The 21,254-nt window shown below is 37.3% G+C and overlaps 1 protein-coding gene across 13 annotated transcripts in view; it reads left to right on the top strand.

Annotated features, from left to right (window-relative positions):
* Positions 1–21,254, top strand: part of TBCK (TBC1 domain containing kinase) — a 95,251-nt gene that overhangs the window by 41,827 nt on the left and 32,170 nt on the right. For all 13 annotated transcript variants that reach the window (XR_006414533.1, XM_044428314.1, XM_044428317.1 and 10 more), the window contains 10 exons: positions 493–592; positions 4,925–4,974; positions 5,919–6,048; positions 6,330–6,428; positions 6,858–6,920; positions 8,561–8,687; positions 9,332–9,382; positions 9,792–9,875; positions 14,412–14,497; positions 19,871–19,907. Coding sequence is in view for 12 of the 13 variants with exons in the window: in XM_044428314.1 (XP_044284249.1) it covers positions 493–592; positions 4,925–4,974; positions 5,919–6,048; positions 6,330–6,428; positions 6,858–6,920; positions 8,561–8,687; positions 9,332–9,382; positions 9,792–9,875; positions 14,412–14,497; positions 19,871–19,907 (827 nt within the window). In the remaining variant the exon portion in view is untranslated. The remainder of the gene's footprint in view (positions 1–492; positions 593–4,924; positions 4,975–5,918; positions 6,049–6,329; positions 6,429–6,857; positions 6,921–8,560; positions 8,688–9,331; positions 9,383–9,791; positions 9,876–14,411; positions 14,498–19,870; positions 19,908–21,254) is intronic.

The following is a 21,254-nucleotide window of genomic DNA, read 5'->3' as shown; positions in this document are numbered from 1 at the left end:
CTGGAGGAAAAAATTGAAAAGGCAACACCTGCTTCTCAATCGGATGGCTAGTGCCTCCAACACATTCATGTTTAAGAGGCCTTTTATTTCATTCAAAGGCTTTATCATAGATTTGTTTTGCTGCCTGTTTGTGCCTGACAACATTTTTTATTTGCAAAAAGTCTTTCCCTTCAGAATTTAGTTTTGCATTCCCAACTCAGCTCAAATAAACTGCTGAACAACTTCATAAAGACAGGATCAATTCCCTAAATGTGGAGTTCAGAAAAGTGCAGTCAAGTACCAGCAGAAACTAAATAGGAGCATCCCCATTCAAAATCCGTAATGGAGTGAGGTTTTCTGTCCCATTAAACCTTAAAATTTCACATAATCCAGCCAGATATAGCAGTGTTTAGGGTTCCCCCCCCCTTTATTCAGTATTGTTCAGCCCAACCATTGCCTACACAAAGACGAAGTGTTGACTTCTTTAATTTGCATTGTTTTTATTCTTTTTAGTTTTGTATTTGAGGATGGAGAATGCTTTGGACAAGGACGAGATAGAAGCTTCCTTTTGGATGATACAACTGTGATACTTTCACTTTGCCAGCTCAGAAATGTAAGGAAAAAAGTGTTCTCTCATGCTGAAGTATTTATAATCTATACATTTTCAGATAGAAAATGCAGATACTATACAAGTTTGCAATATTGTATAGTCTATACAAGAAGAATGTCAGGTTGGTTATTAAGGTTCAACAGCAATTATAATGTTTCTTTATAACATGTTACAAAAGCCAGGATAGTTTCTTGAGGGCATGTTGAGGCCTTCCGGTTGCTAGGAAGAGTACCAGAGAGAACTGCTTTGAAGATGCTTTCCTCAGTCATTCTTTAAGTGCTGCTTTTGCTGTGGAAACGGAACTGCTTTCCTTACTTAAACAGCTTTGCCCTGGAAGAAGGCAAACTCTGGAAGGGGGTTAAAGCCTCTGAAATAATGACAGAGATGGATTTTATAAATTCCATGGCAAGAGGCATTTTGTTCTTGGCCATGAGAGAGGAATTGGCATGTTGTTCACCTGGACAACTTTGGAGATCAATGGAGCATCCTCTGACCTATTCAGAAAACTAGCATGGGCACAAAGAAGGGGCCTATATGCTTTCTTTTGGTTGCTTATATCCTGCATCCAAATTTCAGCATAGTATTCAGTAAACTGTGTATAATTTTGACACAAGTGGATTTGTTTCATCCTAAGTATCCTCAAACCTAGAGTATTTTGGCTGGGCCAGGCCCATGCGGACAAATCTTACCTTTTCAAATGCAACAGTAGTTCCTATCTTTCTTTCCACCCACACCTTCTCCCACTAGTTTTAATTTATACACAGTTAAGAAATAACACTGGTACTTCTGTTTGAATGGAATAACAAAAAGGGTATCTTGTCATAGCTCTTTAAAGTAATAGTGCATTCAAACCGCAAAGTTTCCCTTATTTGGTGATTCTTATTTGATGAACTATATACTTGCCATGTTTGGGATTTGGGGATGGAACTTGTAATAAAAGTTTGACATTTGTGGTGCTCTTAATCAGTGCAAGCTGGAAAAACTGAAACAACTTGGAAGCTGCTTTAAACAAAAGTTGGTGTGCTATTTTTTTTGTTTGACATGTTCATTAAGAAAACATTGGGTATGATCTGGCAAACATTTAGAAATGTTGAGCCCCCTAGAAAGCAGTGGAATGCAGTTAAAAATCAGGGTTCTTAATCACATGAGAGAGCTAATATCAAGAAGCTGACCACTGTAGATATTTCAAGAAGTGGGTCAAACCTTGTCCCGCCCACCACACACACACACACCATACATGGTGTTCATTCTAATCTGAAGCTGCATGACTGAATAAACTTCAATCTTTCAACAATTATTTGTTGTTTTGGTTGCTTTGGAATTTGTTGTAACCCCTCCTTCTGCTCCTCGCTCCTGATGTTTCAGTTCATGTTTATATTCCACCCAGTAGTGAAAGCACCCTGGGTGGTTCACAAAAATACAAAGCCTAAATACAAAATAATAACAGCAAGTTGAGATATAACAAGTGCCTATATATAATTTGAACAACAGCAAAATAACTATTTTATTAATACAACTACCCATAAGCATTTATTAATAATATTTGCAAATGTTTATATAGTAAAGTAGTTTACAGATGAACACATTGAACTCACAGTTTAGGATACAGTTACAGCAACAATAGCAACCCTAAATAAAGGGAAAAACAGTAAAATGGAGTAGCAGCATGAGCTGTTACCAGGCAGAAAGAGATTACACATATATAGTTTGAAAAGACTTGAGGCAGTTTATTTAGTATATGAATACCCTTGGCAGACATTTTGTCTGAGTGTTTCACTGGTAAATAAATACTTGAACAAATAAAAGTCCTCCCCTGATTATGCTGCTCAGTTTTTGAACAATCAAACTGAAATATGCTAAATACAGAGATCTTTCTCTTTTGAGAAAATCTGGTCTGAATCTCACTAATCTCCTTGCCAAACTTAGCAGCATTAGCTGAAAGATTTTCTTTAGCAATCAGAATACTTCAAGCGCCACTCCGGGAACAGACTGTAATCAAAAGAGGATCAGTGCTGTATGAAGTAAAGGGCTTTAAACTGCACTGCAAATCCCTGGAGAAGATAGCCTTGCACCTTTGGAGTAAGATCTGAATTGTATGAGAGCGTTGCCAAAAAGGTGGTATTAAAGTTAAGCATACTGCACTTTAGTCTACAGTTAGCAGCTGGTTTTTGGAGCTGTAGTCAGCAGAGCACTAAAAGGACCCCCTTCACATCAGTGGCATCTGTCATTTCTCTCTTCCTATTGATTCCAAAGTACAATTGTCTTAGCATATATCTAATAATGGACCATAAGGAAGGCTGAGTGCCGAAGAATTGAGACCTTTGAATTGCGGTGCTAGAGAAGACTGCTGCGAGTCCCTTGGACTGCAAGGCGATCAAACCGGTCAGTCCTAGAGGAGATCCACCCTGACTGCTCTTCAGAAGGCCAGATTCTGAAGATGAAACTCAAATACTTTGGCCACCTAATGAGAAGGAAGGAGAGAAGACCCTAATGCTGGGAACAATTGATGGCAAAAGAAAAAGGGAATGGCAGAGAATGAGGTGGCTAGATGGAGTCACTGAAGCAGTTGGTGTGAGCTTAAGTGGACTCCAGGGGATGGTGGAAGACAGGAATGCCTGGAGGAATGTTGTCCTTGGGGTCGCGGTGGGTCGGACACAACTTTGCGACTAACAACAATAACAACAATAATATTAAAATCAAATAACTTTTTCACTTGGCTATAATGATGTATTATGTGTTATCATTCCACTGAATTATGTTCTCTATTCAATGGGAAATCACCATTGGAGGAAGGAATCCCTAGACTGCAAAGGGACATGTCTCAGAAATGAAATTCAAATCTCTGAGTGATCACTTTTGCCCAGTATATTGCATCATGATCTATGTTGCCAGAATATTTGGATCTACAAGCAAGTGTTGATATATTTATAGGTGCAGGGAAGAAGTGACCATCCAATTCTTTAATAGTTTTTTTGTCATCATAAAGGCTAAATACCTTGAAGCACCAGTGCTGAGAAGCCAGGCAGAAAAGAGTGTGTTCAAGTTGGATTGCTTGATGGAAAGCAAAAGTATTAAATATTATTCTGATATTGCTAAGGCCACTCGGAGCATCCCATACATATATATTATTCTGATATTGCCCTGCCTCTTGGAATACCCTGTACACCTCTTTTCCAAGAATGCTGTTATGATTCTGGAGAAGGAGCCAACACAGTTAATTCCATAACAGTTTCAATGGAGGGAGGATCTCCATTGAATCTCTAGATCTGAATCTGAGGCTCTTGTCCAATCTCAGATCTGGGAAAAAGAATCCTATGGCCCTCTGGATGCCATAGGATTGCTTTGTAGACTACATAATAATTGCTGTGGCATTTATATAATATTGGTAGAAACATGAAAAAATAAACCAAGAATACAATATAATTACAAATAAACTGGGCAGCACACTCATATAAGGAAAGTTTGGATAAATAGGTCTTTAGTTCTTCCCTAAAGTATGCTACAGTTTGGTGTCTTCTGGATACTTGGTGGACATAGGGGATGAGATTTTATCTGGCAGAAAAATGTTTCTACATCCCTGAAATGCAAAGAGAATTGAAAAAAAAACCCAATACACTTTTAATATTAAGGATGACATTCTGTGAACTTTAGGACTGGTGCAAATCTCACAGTATCTGTCAAGGGATTTAAAGAGAGGTGTAGAATAGCATGTACCTTCTTGTGGGGCAGTCTTTACCCCCTGCCCAGGCCCGGATGTGTTCCTGACACATCATTTGAAGCTCAGCAGGTTCCTGGTTTCAAATGCTACCATGGGGACGCAGCTGAGTAAGGAAGAGCCATGATAAAAGTCTGTACAGACACAACAGTGAATTCACCTGGACAAGGGTCCATAGTAACCAGTGTCCTATCTTGTCCAGCATTCTGTGTCCCTTATTGTCTGCCCAGATGTATCTTGGAATAGCAGGTCATGAGAGCAAAAGCTGCTATTCTGCCTCTGATCCTGGAACAGCATATATTGATGCCATATTAGCTATGGATAGCCTTGTCCACCATGGGTTTCTCTCATCTCCACTGAATCCCCAAGCTCAATCCCTGCCTGTGGCCCTTTGATGTTCTTTGGAGGAAATATTTGGTTAGATTGTTTTGTCCTTTTGAATGGCTGGATGAGTAAGTTTCATGTCATGAAGACTCAAAAAGCTGTTCTTTTGAAACCATCTACATGGTGATCATGGAGTAGCAGATAGCCATTTTATCATGTCAGCTATTTCCTTACTAGTCATTTTAAATAATGTAGAGCGTCAATTTAATCCTGAATATTTTTGTAATCTACCGCAGAGGTTAAAAGATGTTGGTGGAGAAGCGTATTATCCATTGCTTGAAGATGAGTAAGTATATGGATATATTTTTTAAGAGGTTGGGAATGCATGATAGCTCTCCCTGTTTCTCAGTAAATCACATGGCTCACCATTGGCCTTACTTGATTTGCAAGTAATAAATGATTACTTTAAAGCAGTTGCTATGTCAATGAGATTTATAAAATGCTTATGGTTTAGATCCAGAGTTAGTCATGCTAAAGTAGGTCCATTGCAATCAGTAGGAAGTTAGTCAAGGTTAGTTTCAATTCCATTGATGGTAATGCATCTACTCTGAATATGAATAAGGCTGGATTCAGCCTTCTTCCATGGAATACAGTCAGTCCTGTGAAGCAATTAAAAGGGGGTGGGGTAAAATTCATTTAACTATTTTTCACTCTGAGTCTCTAGTTTGAATAAAGTTGAACTTCAGCTTTACTGAAAGTATCCATTGCTTCCCCTTGGGCAGCCCACAGTTTAACAAGATAGCAGTTGAGTGTCCAGGTATAATGCTAATAATTAGTAATAATGACATAATTATGCTAATTTATACTTATACATAGTCTCATTTTTATATCATATTTATTAAGATATTTATTATTATAGGATAATACAATTCATCTGTTCTCTGGGCAAATAATACTTTAGGTCAAAATGCTATGCAGTTTTAGAAAGATAAAAAGGTCTGCATGCTATGTTGGCTGGGACATGCTTGAAGGTGTAGGCTTTTCTACTGTTTAAATTTGCATAGGATTCTGCTGTTGTTTTCTTACACAGAATTATTATATTCTTCCTTCTGTCTTAGCAGATTAGGATGAGCTGGCCCTTTGTTTGGAAAAAGAAAATGGGCTTTGCATTGTCTGTATGACGATGAAGATGATCTTAATAATTTTAGCACTTTGCAGTTTCATTTTATAATTTCTTCTCTTTGTAGCAGTAAATATTTTTCCACAACTATTGCCTCTCTTCTGTTTCAGCCAGTCAACTATACCCCATTCAAACAGCAATAATGAGTTATCTGTTGCTGCTAATCTTCCACTTATTATCCGAGAACGGGATACAGAATACCAGCTAAACAGAATTGTTCTGTTTGACAGACTGCTGAAGGTTTGTAGTTTTAATAAAGCTGGGTTTGTTTGGTTTTCCTTGGCATACAGTGTCTCGATTTGTAACTGTTAATTTTGGACTTGACAAATTCTGCCATGATATATCATGTAGGCCTTACTTGCTTTGCTTTAGTGAATTAGCTTTTTAAGTATTCAGTATTTTTTTAAAAAAATATATGTATATGTTTACCTAAATAATATTATGGAATGCCAAGATTCAAACAACAACGTAATATCGGATTGTTTTGAAATTGTAATTTCAATTGTGAAAATTGTCCCCAGGCTTATCCATACAAAAAAAATCAGATTTGGAAAGAAGCCAGAGTTGACATTCCTCCACTGATGAGAGGCTTAACATGGGCAGCCCTACTTGGAGTCGAGGTAAGAATAAGAGAGTACCCCCTTGCAAATATCAGAGAGCACTGATGAAAATTTATTGATGGTGTGTCATATTAAATGCAGTTGTACACCACCCAGAAAGCTCTAGCCTATAAAATAAGACACATTTTTGAACAAAGTGAAAGTGAAAAATGAAGTTGGCTGTACAATTAATTCGTAGCTGAGTTTCCAGGAAGTAGAGATGCTGTGTTCCCCTTTGCCCTCAAGACTCCCAGTAGGTGAATTGTGCTTCAGGATGATCATACTTCGATTAGTTACTCTGCTAAGCTATGGGCAGTATTTTTCCATTTTATCTCTTAATGCTACCTATTCTTTGTGGTGAATCTGAGACCTGGATGAATGAGTTTGCTGGCATCTGTAGTAGCAAAGCTTCAGTTGATTTATATTTCTATGATGTCACACTCATTTTAGGGTGACATTCAAGCAAAGTATGATGCTATTGACAAAGACACTCCAATTCCTACAGATAGGCAAGTAAGTTTTGTTTTTGTTTGTTGTTTGTTCGTTTTACTTTAAGTAAACACCTATGAAACTTAACAATTTCAAGTACTACTCAATGAAATAGCACTTCTGTTGCAGAAAACCCTAAGAGCAAAGGAAGCTCTTTAGCAACTGGTGTACCACCTCTGATAGGACATCACTAACAGGCTAGTAGTCCTTGATAGTCTTTTCCTCCATGAATTTGTCCAACCCCAATCCCACTTTAAAGTCATCCAAATTTGTGGCCATCATTGCTTCCTGTAAGAGTGAATCCCATGATTTAACTATGTAGTATGTGAAGAAGTCCTTCCTTTTATCTGCATTAATCTCCCACCAGTCAGCTTCATGATTACATTCTAGCAGTATTACTGAGGAAATAAAATGTCCCTTTCTCCACAACATGCAAACTATAAAACTCCTTTATTATTTCTCCCTTTGTTTTTTTTTCCTAAGCTAAAAGAATTATACATTTCTCTCTTGAACCATAATACTTCGCAAGAAAGTCATTTTAAGCAGCATTTTATTTATTTATTTATTTATTTTACTTATTTAAGACTTTTTAATACCATCCACTACCGAGCTCTGGGGCAGTTTGACAGTAGACAGAATAGAGCAAAATAAAACACAGCATCCTAATTAATTCCTAGCAATAAAACCCATATTAAACTGGCAATCATATCTTAAAATATTGGGAAAACAAAAAGGTTTTAGCCTGATGCTGAAAATATAAAGTGACAGTGCCAGGAAAACCTCTCTGGGGAGTGTATTTCATAACTGGGGCACCCTTCTCTGGGTAACCACCCTCCCAATCTCCTTCAAGGAGAGTTCCCAGAGAAGGACCTCCACCCCAGAAGTTAAGGGGCAGGTGGGCACATATAGAAGGAGACGCTCCTTCAGGTAACCAGGTCCTAAGCTGTTTAGGGCTTTATAGGTCATCACCAGCACTTTAAATTGGGCCCAGACTTCCTATCAATATTTGAAAGATGTGGAACTGATATTGAAAATAACAAAACCCAAAGTGAATCAGGATGTGAACTCAGGGTTTTCTGGTGGAACCACACTAATTGTTAAGTCCTGCATTTTGAGGAATAGCTATATGAATACTCCCCTTCTAGACTCTGCAAAAGTTGTCTGGATCCCCTCCAACTCTGGTAAAATGCCCCAAAGCAATGCTTCATGATACCATAGCATTATGACCACAGGTGTGGGAAGATGACGTGTCTTAAAAAAATCTATTTTGCTGTCTAGCAGTCACTTCTGCAATGGATATCTTAAGCGGAAGCACTCAGTCCATTGTCCATGGTAGTAAAATTAGAATTGTGGACTATATCAGGACAATCCCCAAGAATTTTCAGATGCCACGGGAAGACAGTTGGCCCAAACAATATCAAAATAGTCAATTGGATGGTGACATATAATCAACAGTTTAGTTGTTTTTAATGTGTTTTTGTACAAACCTTTCCATAATTTTGCCATCTGTTCTTGAACATCTATTACAAGGTGATGTACAAGGATCAACAGTTTGGAAATTGGTATGGGAAAACTAGAACAGATTAGCTTTCCAGTTTGAACTCTACATACCCTTTCTATTATGGTTATCCTTAACTTCCCTTCTGTTCTTGGTTGCATTGTAGATTGAAGTTGACATTCCTCGCTGTCATCAGTATGATGAGTTGCTGTCATCACCAGAGGGCCATGCAAAATTTAGACGGGTTTTGAAAGCATGGGTAGTTTCCCATCCTGATCTTGTATATTGGCAAGGTTGGTTCAACTGAATACTAGGACTTGTCATAAATTTACTCATTCTTAACCAACCAGAAACACATGATTTCTTTCTGTGTTGTAGAATAAAGGAATAACTATGTTCAATACAAGTAATGCAATAATATCTAATTCATTCTGCTGGCTTATTTTAAAATAATGTGTACATAGACACATTTGTTCAGTTTCTGTTGTTTTCATACTGTGTTTTAATAGGCCACTTAGGTTAAGTCAGCATAGTGACATGTTAACTGATGCAGAATTTTAAAAATAGTGGCACAACCCCATGCATGTTAGAAATTAGGTTTGCTGAACTCAGTAGGCCTTCTCAGGAGTGTAAGCAGGACTGTAGCCAAAGTTGTGACTTTTAGAGAAAACTACACCTACAGCTCTTTCTAACATGGTTGACATTACAGAATTGAATCACACACACACACACACACACACACACACACACAGACCCCTACCTCTTTAAAATGCTACATTAGGACTGCTTCACGTCTGAGAAAAGCATCTGTTGCAAGTAATACAAGAGGAACGCTTCTGAGTGATGTAATAAAAATATTTATCTGAATCCTGTTTGATTCTAAAACCTGATAATTCTCTTCAATGCTAGTGGTATATTGATTTGTTTTCTTCTGCAGGTCTTGATTCCCTCTGTGCACCATTCTTATACTTAAATTTCAACAATGAAGGTAAGCTTTTTCCCCTCACTATGTTTTGAAAGGCTGGATAGACTTCCAGCCTACTTGGTGGCATCATCATCATCTAGTTCATATGAGCACAGAGATCAGATAACCTTTTGCTAATATCTCCTTTTTCTGTTCATCTGATTCAGACTTTGTTGTGGAACGTGGGTGCGTGGGGAGCTGTTTGTATGAACAGAGATGGTTGTTGAAAGTAGTTAATGGTGGGCATCAGTTTGTCATGCATCCCTGATAAGTTTTCTGAAGCTCTATCTTTTATTGGGTAGTCAATTTTTGCAAATATTTTAAACTTGACAGAAGCCTTTAATATAAACAGCGTATCTGAGATGTATAATAGTTATAGGAGTAATAGTTGTTGAGTGTAAAACTGATGTTTCTCTTCACAATTCCCTTATAGCCCTGGCCTATGCCTGCATGTCTGCTTTTATTCCTAAATACCTCTATAACTTCTTCCTAAAAGACAACTCGCATGTGATTCAAGGTAGGTTCTCTGTTTAAATCTTATTCTAATAAAATTTTAAAGTCTCTTTAGAAGTATTTGTCTTTCTGTTGATAGAGTTTTATATTCCTAATCTGTTTCTCTGCCCAGAAGACACAAACACCAGAAGCCATGTAGCTAATACACTGAAGTAGCAGCATTAAAAAAAAGCAGCATTGCATGTGGTTGGAGTAGAAGCAGCAGAATTTAATAATATGAGTTATTATTGATATTTTGGTTATTTCAAAATATGTACCCTGTTGTTTGAGGACTTCCTGTTAATGAAGCTACTTATAATCATTGTTTAATTTATCCTCATGACCTTGAATCATGTCACAAAAGTACAACTAAAATTAGAGGAACGTGACTTGTCCCCAGTGTTTGTCGAACTACTATATCCCATTCATTTACTGCTGCTCCAAGTGGCACTAACATTAGGTTGCAACCCTATTTAGGTGGAAAGAGACTGAACCCTGAAAATCATCTTTAACCTCCATTTGCCAAGCTCTTGTGCAAAATCTTTCATATGCTGCTTTTCAAGACATTTTATGCCCCTTAGAATACTGGTAGACTGTTCCGGCCCTATACACCATGGCTTAAATGCTAAGTTGTTTGGTTTTTCATAGTGGAGGGAGGTGCTTCCATCAGCTCCCCTTCCATCCATGGTCCCACACACTGTGGCTTTTGCTAGGTTGTTCAACAGTTCATGGAAGAGTACTGATACATTTTCTTCTTCTGACTACAGTTCAGTGAATCCAAGCCATGGAGCTGCTTTGCACTAAGTTTGGACCCTTGGCTCATGGTATTGTCTGTTCCACCCTTCTGCAAACTGCTGCTTCCTGATGGTCTGGACTACACCTGTCATCAGGTGCAGCTACCATGGTCAATGGTCAGGAATGGTGAAGGTTGTAGTCCAAAACATCTGTAGAGCATCAGGTTGGGGAAGACTAGTTTTTTCTGACTGGCAGTAGATTTGTCAAGGGTTTGGGCAGGGATTCTTTTCCGGCCTAAGTACCTCCCATTTTTGAACTGGAAATGGAGCTTGTAATCTTGTACTGTACTGCTGGTTAATTTAAAGGCCAAGCTTTCTCTTTTCTTAGATTCATTCTTGCTTAGGAAACAAGTTGGAAAGGAATAGGAATGGTAAATATAGAAGAGGGCTACACAGTTGCCAGAAAACAAGAGCTTTCTACAAAAAGGTTGTATGGTTCTTCTCATAGAAACATTCTATACCATAATATCCCTGAAATGTCATAGCAAGCAGGCAGAAACCGTCAAGCAACTGCTTCCTAGGATACATTTGCGACAATTTAGTAATGAGGTTTATATGGCGGGAACCATAGAGTCTGTTCCTAGAGCACGTTTTCCTTTTTTGTGGGAGAGGGTGGTGACTGAACATATTGGGGGTCTTGGGATCCAAAAGAAAGGGTGACCTGTGGCCATAGATTACTTTTTTAATTTCTGCTGTGGAAGATCCATCCAGCTTCCCTTAAAGTCAGGACTGTATGTTCTCTCTTGACTGAGCCTTAACAATCATTCCAGCAGCTCCTATCAGAAAAAAGAAGCACATTCTCCATTCTTGACATTTAGAAGTAGCTAAGAATATAAATGCAAATAATAACAGGAAGTGAATGCCTGCACGGAATAGCACTTAAAGGGCTTCAGTGCATAAACAATCTATGTCACAGCTCTGCAAGGAAAATATGCCAGTGAGGTTGCTTAATTGAAGGACTCTTCAAAGGAATAAAGTTGATTGGATTTTTAAAAATGCAATGAGAAACAATAAAAGATAAAGACTATTTAGTTGGAAATGATATATTTTAAGGTTAGAGTCGAACTATAATTTAATTGTACAGAGTAAACAAGTTAAGAATTTCCTCCTGAGCACTCTTCCATAGTAGCTTAGAGATTTCTAAGGGATGAAAAAAACTATCTTTGTAGATGGATAACTATATATCTATGAAGACTTTTTCCTTCACCCTGCTCTGCATGTATTTTATCTAACAGTTCCAGTTGTACTGTGTGAAATAAAGATGATGATCATTCTATTTTAACAGGCCACTGACTTGCTTTCTTAGAACCTCTGTAGCTGGCTTAAAAACCCAACCAAGACTCAAAACAGAGCAGCTAATTTATTCAGAGACAGACCATTGCAATATCGGTTCTGCAAAACCTGTGATTTACAGCTAACTTATGACCCATACTTAAGCAGCTAGTTCATAAAGTCAAACATGTTGTCCTCCTGCAGTGTATTTAGAGGTTCACAACTGAGCTAGCATCACTCATGCAGGTGCCCAAGTGCATAAAGCAGTGGTACCACTTAAGATCAACCACATGGGCATTTCTATTTTCATGATGGCAGTCATTCAAAAAAGAGTCATTGTGACTGCAGTAAACTGTGGCCATTATATGTATGGTTAAAATGAGTTTATCCCACATGGTAAAATGAGTTTGTAAGTCTGTGCCTTCTCGTCCTTTCTGATTGAAAGCATTTCTCAACTGTTCTGGTGATTGTGTTGGTGTTGGTAGACTTTATGATGAGAAGTAAGCAAAGCATCTCCAATTACATTTTGTTATCCTATGGAGCCACAATATAGGCTTTTAAAAACCATTTCTGTATATGAAAGTGCAGGACCAATTAGAGATTTATAGCTATAGGATATCAAATTAACTGCAGGAATAATTTGTATCATCTGAACCAGTGCTGTTTGGCTGAGCCCAACTGATGCGCTGTCATGAAAGGATGTGTGCCTTCAATAGACACTTAATTAACCATGTAATCCCACATAGCAATTATATTTTATGAGCCTGGCTATTCAAATAAAGATGACATTTAACAAGGTATATCATATCCATGTAGAACCACTGTTGGCACGAATGCCTTGTTTAAAAAGAAGTGTGTTTTCAGGAAACTAATTGTAAATTTGTTTTCATCCTCACATAGCTGAGTTTATGTGATTAGTGGTTTTAAATACTTCACCTGTGGTTGCTGAATTTATTAGGAACATAAATATGTTAACACTGCATGTGGATCATTTCAGGGGCTTATAGATAATACAGTACTAAAGGATCACATGGCTTTTCATACTGGGATAAAAGTTCTGCCTGAACCTCTGGAGGAAAATTAAAAGTAAGAAAAGGGAGTTTGGTGAAAACCCGCTGTTCCTTCCATTTGACCATGTAGGTAAATGGGACTAAAGGCTTGCAAGCTGAAAGGTCAAAACTCTTTCCTATTTGGAAATAGAAATAGAGTGGAACAATGTCAGGACCAAATGACACATTATATTAAATATAATGTGTACAGCTGTACCTCTGATTTTAAATTAGTTACAAGCAAGCATGTGGAATCCTTGCTGCTCCTCCTGATTTAAAAAACTAATATTGTTGGTTGATTGAATTTCAGGAGATCAGACATAGGGAAGATTTAAATTCCCAGTCTTGTGTATAGTAGTCCCAAACTGGATTGTGTGCATGTTTGTGAATGACTAAAAACATTTGTGAGCCGCCCCGAGGCTTCGGCGAATGGGGCGAAATAGAAATTTTCTAAATAAATAAATACATAAAAATTAGGGGCCCAGCTGTAGTTTAGCTCTTAAGGTCTAAGTTGAGAAACCTGTGATGCCACATGAGAAATATGTCATCAGCACATGAGAAATATGTCATCACATGAGAAATATGTCATGAGAAATATGTCATTATATCTATTGGGTAATTAGTGTATAATTTTTAATAACTTCATGTAGCTTGGAGGAGTCTCTGTACCACCCCTTAAAGCAGGAGACCATCCCTGATTTTAACCATGAATGCCAAGATTAAAAAATTGGGAAATACTTGAGTAATACTTGAGTAGGTCCGTATGGCTCCCAGCTAATGACCTGTCCATCATTTGACTTTAGTAACAAACATAAAACTGGTATGTCAAGAAAAGAACACTTATCTCATGGAAGGATATAAACATGTTGTTTACATGTTTATGAACATACAGGATGTTTTATAGCAACAAGGGAAATAAAAATATTAAGTATTATAAATATGTTCAGTGATATGGTAAGCCGACCTGCGATTTTGAATAATAGGATGGCTTACAAAAGCTATAAATAAATAAATAAATAAATAAATATTTTCTGATTAATATTACTGAAACAGATGGCAGATAATGACTATTAATATAATTGCAGATCTGTTGTAAGCCCACAACTGGCAACCCATCATAAAAAAATGAATTATCTTTAAGCAATTGCAATCAATATATTTTATAATGGCTTGTCAACTATTTAATGCCCTGCACTATTACAGGTAGAGGATGAAAAATATATATATCTGCCAGTATTTGGGCTCCACATTTTTTAAGCAATGGAAAAAAAAAATAACATTTGTGTGGTTCCAGATGACTTGTAGTACATATTTTGAGTGTGTCACCCTTTTTGTATTCTCTTTGAAGAAGACATTCCACAAAACAAATCTTGTTTCTGTTCCCTAAGGCCAAATTCCTAGTGGAAGGTTTTGTGCAATGTTTTTCTCTTTTTATCTCTCTTCCAGAATACCTGACCGTGTTCTCCCAGATGATTGCATTCCATGACCCTGAGCTGAGTAACCATCTCAATGAAATTGGCTTCATTCCAGATGTAAGTGGAAATACATTTTTAATAAAGGTACTCATGGAAGATGATGGAAGGTTTGGTCTTCAAATGTTGTTTTCACAAATCACTCTCCAAAGCAAATTTGATTCAAGGAGACTTCCAACCCGGATGGCAGCTGTCAGGGCAATCAGCTATGTGCTTTACTGAAGCAGCTGTGCCACTGCATGTGGTGTTAATTTCAAATGTATGGCATTAATCTCTTGATATTTCCCACATTACTTCTAATCATTTAACACCTACCTTAAACTAGTGCTGCAATTGTCTTACAGGACAAGCCTACAAATGTTTACTTAAATATAAGTCCAGTGAGGCTTACTTCCAACTAAGTGGGAATACAGGAGTGATCTTCAAAAATATCTGTGCTGCAAATGCTTATTCCTGTTTTTTCCATCACTTCTAACTGTCAGTGTCTTTCTCCAAAGGATCTTCATAATTTCATTCTGATGGTGGTGATCATTATTTTAGAATGAATGTGCATACTTTGTACCTTTGACTCGCCAGTATTCATCAAATGGAAGGATCTGACTTTGGCAATCCTTTGAACCAGATTTGAGTTCTAGTCCTATCAAATTGAACAATGATTCATCTTTCAAGTTTCTGTGAGAGAGATTATTTCATGGCAGTCTCCCATTTGCATGTATGCTATAGAACTCTTATTTATTTATTTATTTATTTATTTATTTATTTATTTATTTATTTGGTCAGGTTTATACTGCCCAATAGCTGAAGCTATCTCACAGAATATTGAACATTAATAAACAGTAAATGTGAGTTGTTGCAATACCTTCATTAAGTGTTGTGTGGAATTGGCAGAGAACATTGAAAGGGAACTCTAAAAATAGATACCACATATACTTTATAAAACCTTAAAACAACTTTCAAGAAATACCGTATCTGCCAACTAATTCTGACATGAAGACAAGGCACTCTTAAATTAAGCAACTCTTGCCACCAGAAGTGCAAATTATATCCTTAGATTATACTGGTTTGTTTTCAGTTCCCAGTTATGAAAACAAGCCGCAGTTCCTAGCATGCCTATTAATTATAGGTTCTGGTTGTGTTTTCTTAGTAACCCCTTAGCAAAGTTACTGCCATAAACCCAGTTCTTATTTGGTTGTAAGAAATTTTGCCCCAAGCTAATTATAGGTGTTTAACAAATACAATGAATTATTGTTGAATTTGTGTAATAAGGCTACAGCTAATTGGTATTTAAAAGGACACTGGTGTCAAGCTCTCATCCTTTCTTCAAGTTTCTCTGCTATTTTTAAAAAATTATAGATTTTACATTACAGTGACATTTATGGTACATTTATGTTATATAGCAGTAGCAAGGGGAGGGAAGGTGACTGGCTTTTGCATTCAGATCGTGGGAAAGGAAGGGAATATGCAACTTATGCATAGACAGAAAGCTGCATATTATTGTTCCGATTCTAAATAGTTTTGGCTTTTCTTACACATTGCTCAGGAGCATTTTCCACTGGTTCCCCCTTCCATATGTACCCCTTTGCTCTAAGAAGGGGACTTTGGATCCAAACCAGATTATTATTATTATTAATAGTAATAATTACATTTCGGTACCACTTGGCAGCCAAAGCTCTGTGGGTGGTTCACAGCAGTAAGTCATCCATCCAGATTTAAGCCAAGCCCAGCACTGCATAGCTTCCAAGATTAGGCAGGATCAGGCACTTCAGGCTAATATGGAAGATCATATCAAGCAATCTGTATCTACTCCTTTTTCATAGGGCAATGAAAGAGAAGTCTTAGCCATTCATACTCTCTGACCTGCCAGTTATACAGGGCAGTTGAGCTGACAAGGCTGGCCTGCATAATTTCTGAATTTGTGTTAGACAATTGTGGAATACAAGTTAAATGTAAATGGAATAACTATGGTTTTTTTCCAGTGTAGTTGGTATGGGGAGATGGTCTTGAGTATATTTTGTTCCCTGTTCAGCCTTTTGATCATAACCACAGTTATGCTGGAAAATAGAACAAATATTTACTTCACTGGATTGCTGTTAGGGTAACAAGATAAGATTCTCATACTTTGAGCACTATGGGTTCTATATAACTATTTCTGTTATATACTGAAAAATGAACACATCTCCATTACACAAATTCATTGTCATCCTCTTAATGCAAAACTTTGGGACAATATTTTAAACATTTGTTAATCTTCCAGAGAGCCTTGGCTGTTGGGCAGTATAAACATGAAAAAGGAAATTAATTAATGAAATACTGCAGTAAGCTAAGATTTAGTTATACTTGGATGATGCTGGTAGGGGGCAGTGTGTACTAAGAATACATTTCAACAAATAGCTCCTTTGAGGATGCAACCATGGAGCCATAATCTCAAATGTCCCTTTCTTTCTATTTCAATGCATCTGTTATCTTCCTAAGCTAAAATAAGTTGCAAAAGTGTTTATTCTGTTTGTAAAAGAATTGTGTTAGTTTAATTCTTTGTCCTTTTCTATTCCTGCAATTTTACATTTCTGGAAAACTGCATTGCAGCCCTGATCATGAGATCAAATATTATTTACTACCTTATCATTGTGCTGGCTAGCTGTCAACAGCATCTGATCAGCTCTGTAAGCCCATTAGCATCTCCATGGTGGCTTCTTCATGACTGGATTTGATTTGATAAATTTATGCAGTTGCAGGTATGGCCATAGTCTAAGGAACCTAAATATTTAAGATTTTTTAAAAAAATCAAAGCAGGTCTGCTACTAAAGAGACAAAGCACTCCTTAAGTGGTGTGGCTTGTCTCTTTGTCTCTTTGGTGAGGACAACAACCATTCTGGCCCCTCCTCTGTACACAGCTTCCCCAACACATAAAACTCCCTTTGAGTGCTGTTTACTGATGACAATGGATTAGGCCAGCACTTATACATGTATAGCATTTTAAATTATTCTCATGTTATTTTCAGATGAAATGTGAATAATAAAATATATACATATGCACATCTCAATCCACAGTTCATGAACTGTGCTCTCAGTAATGAATAGATTAGCTTATAGATTACAAAAATAACTTGCGTGATAGAATTGCTTGACTAGAATTCATCACGGTTCTAACTGGTTATTGCATTTTTTTACTCGCATTCCCAGCAGCCTCTGCAATTGTGCTTCTGCTTTCCCTCTAGGCTGCATCTTGGCATCACTGCGTAGTACATACATTGTTACAGAACTTGTCAATTGTGAGTTTAAAGTAACTTAGAATCTGGGTCACTTCTTTCTACAATAGAGAATAAGTATAGCTCGGGAGATCTTATTTAAAGGCAAGCCCCATTATATGCAGATCAAATAAATAAATTAACCTGTTATGTGCCATCAAGTTGTCTCTAACTTATGGCAGCCGTATGAATGAATGTCCTCCAGAATGGCCTGTCCTTCACAGCCCTTCTCAGCTCTTGAAAATTCAAACCTTGGCTTTATGGAATTGACCATCTCATATTTGGCCTTCCTTTTCTTGTTCAGCCTTCAACTTTCCATGGCATGATTGTCTATTCCAGTGAGCTAACCTACAAAACTATAATTTATTTAGGAATAAACTTTTGGTCCAAATAGGAGGCTCAAGACAACCATGATCAAAACAATTTAGAACTTTAAAAATAACTTTCAACTTTAAAAAACCATTTTAAATCTTTAAATCTCATTAACAACAGAATTAAGAGTAGTTGAGAACTTTAAAAACAGTGTGGAGCTAATACTTCTGAAATCCTGAAAAGCCATAGGGAAGAATGAGTTTGAACAGCATAAAACTAAGCACAGAAAGAGCCAACCCAACTTCCTTAGGTGGAGGTCCACCGACAAGGCGCTGTTGCAGAGAAGAGCAACTTAACTTGGTGGTGGGACCATACAGAAGGACATCCAAAGACAGCTTAAAACTACAGGCACGTCGACATGGAAGTAGCCAGCCTTTCTGATACCTTGGCCACCAGGGCTTTATATAGATGAACACCAACAGCTTGAATTGTGCCCAGAAACAGATTAGCACATTCTGTCTATAAAAGCTTAAATGACCACAACATGCACATACTGTATTTAAGTGCATGTATTTAGGACATTTCACAGTGGCCAGTTCACACAACATGGTAAGCAGCCCCATGCTCTTTCTGATGGAACTGAGCAATGATACACCTGTTGCTTAGAACTGAGGGCAATAGAGATTGAACGCTGGAAGCCTCTTCTGTAGTCACTCTTGTCAGAGGACTCTATGATGTTTTCATACCTACAATGGTAAAATGGTGAACCTGGGTACAGGCAACTGGAGAAACCACAGTGAAGTTTCCTTGCAGCAACTCCAGAATTAAGTCAGGACAGTGCAACAGACCTACATGTGTAAGAATCCACCATGGATTCTCATATTTTGTGAACCCACCTAGCAAAATGCACTTAAGTTTTTAATAGTATTCCATACTTTTATACATTTTCTATCTTGAAATGGTTCTTGAACTAGGAAGATTACCACACAGGACACTTGAAATTCAGAGAATTTAATTCAGCATATTAATTCAGCAACTGAATGATTTACTCTGCAATGTGTGTGCAACCTTTCATACTGTATATATGCTTTCTTTTTGGAATTTCATGGTTGTCCACTGCATTTTTCTGCCTGTGCAGTTTAATTGATCAAAACACTGGGAAAAGTTGCAGTCTTAAGACCAAACTTGCAGAGTTGACAACAGAGTTGAATATTTATTCAGGCACAGTGCCTACCTTATCAAACCATATTTCTTGATCTGGTTATAAAGGCTATAACCCACTTTCTAATAATCTGTTCACCACTGGGGGGTAACACATGGTCTTTTTTCCAGTTATATATAGTAGTCATTCTGACTCCTGTTAAGAAATGCACAATAATTTCATTATCTTTAAAAAATAATTTCATTGTTTTGACCACATAAGGCCAGAGTTATTTCTAATTTATTCTAAAATCAAGGTTCAACGGGCTTTAATTTTTGAACACTGCCAAGGATGTGATATTGTCTGCTCTTCCAGTCTGAAAGACCAATATTTATTGCTTACTCCTGGATAGCTTTTGTATAATTTGATGGTCATATACTACAATATAAAGTTCATATATAAATCTGATGTATTTTTAGATCCATTTTCAAACTGCTACAACTATTTATCTTGAAAAATATATCTTCAGTTTTGTCCGATGTGTGTTTTCTATGAGTTCCTGGTTATCAATAAATTTATATGTACAGCTTAATACTATTAAATATTAAATGTAATAATATATAATTTTCACACTTGTTACAGTTAGAAACTGCTGAATTATAACCCTAATACAATTTTTTAAAGCTGTATGGGTCTGTTCTGATAATGTATTCCTTTCCCATTTTGTTTTTATAGCTCTATGCTATTCCTTGGTTTCTCACAATGTTTACACGTAAGTATGATCTTTTTCCCATTTTTCAGTGCTAAGTGTACTTCTGTCTAAGTTCTAAGCCTGCAAAGGATGTCATGACATCTGTAATGTGTCTAGAACTGGAGTCTGACTTTGTGTGACAGTGGAAGGAATTAGATGACTACTACATAAGAGGCAATTCTGCTTTTCAAGATGCAGTCTCTCTCTCTCTCTCTCTCTCTCTCTCTCTCTCTCTCTCTCTCTCTACACACACACACACACACACACACACACACAGAGAGAGAGAGAGAGAGAGAGAGAGAGAGAGAGAGAGAGAGAGAGTTCAACACAATCTATATATTTCTTTGGTGCATGTTTTCATCTTGAGATTCTTGCTGCTTTATCTGGTCATTATGTTCTGCTGTGAATAGCAATTCTGCATCACAGACTTCGTATTTCTGCTATGAATAGCAATTCTGCATCACAGACTTTGTATTCGTTCAGTTATATTGTGCTGGGTAGAGGGTTGGTCTGGAGAACTAGGAGATGGAGGGTCTAGCCCTCACTGAGCCATGAAGCTTACTGAATGGCTTTGAGCTAATCGTTCACTCTCAGCCTAACCTACTTCACAGAGTTGTTGTGAGGCTAAAATGGAGTAAAGACTATGTGGACTGCCTTAGATCATTTACAGGAGGGGAAGATGGGATAGTAATGCAATGCAAATGAAATAATTTCATTTCCTTCTTCAAAATCAGAACTGTGGCCTCATGGAATCCACAATATATAAATTAGATTTTGCTTACATTTGCAGGGTGTAACATTTTAAAGTGGGCCTCCTCATTTTACAGTAGAAACTGTGTCTGCTGTATATCGAAAAATTATGATACAAGGTCATGCTCCTTCTGCATTAAGACCTGTGCATAATTCACAGGGGATTATCCTACAAGCATCCACAAGTGTGTGGAGTCATCCATATACTTAACAGGAGATTTGAGATTTATCTAAGAATTGCAACATAAGCATTCTTCTGAATAAGTGTTTTTACAACTATTTCATATCAGTTGTATAAATGGGGAAGAAATGTTACAGTTCTGTGGTTTAAAAGATCACTTTTCATGATTGGATATTGAAGTGGTTTAAAAATTGTTTTCTAAGTTAACCAAGACTTCAGAGCTTGTTACTGTGCAGTGTTAGTGTGATAAAGTAATCTGTCATCTTTTGCCTACTTACCTAGACTCAGTGGAACGTCATCTTGAGCAGGCATGTATAGGATTGCACTGCCTGATACTCTAGTAATCTCAAGTTAGTGTGATCCATGGTATATCTATTCTTCAGGTAGAAACTGAGCTCATTTCTCCCAAAATATAGCATTCCAAGGAGGTTACCTCA

Source organism: Varanus komodoensis, unplaced genomic scaffold, assembly GCF_004798865.1.
Source record: "Varanus komodoensis strain SLA01 unplaced genomic scaffold, ASM479886v1 scaffold2, whole genome shotgun sequence".
NCBI classification, from domain to species: domain Eukaryota; kingdom Metazoa; phylum Chordata; class Lepidosauria; order Squamata; family Varanidae; genus Varanus; species Varanus komodoensis.
Note: the sequence above shows the minus strand (reverse complement) of the source record. Positions and strands in the feature narration are given on the sequence as shown.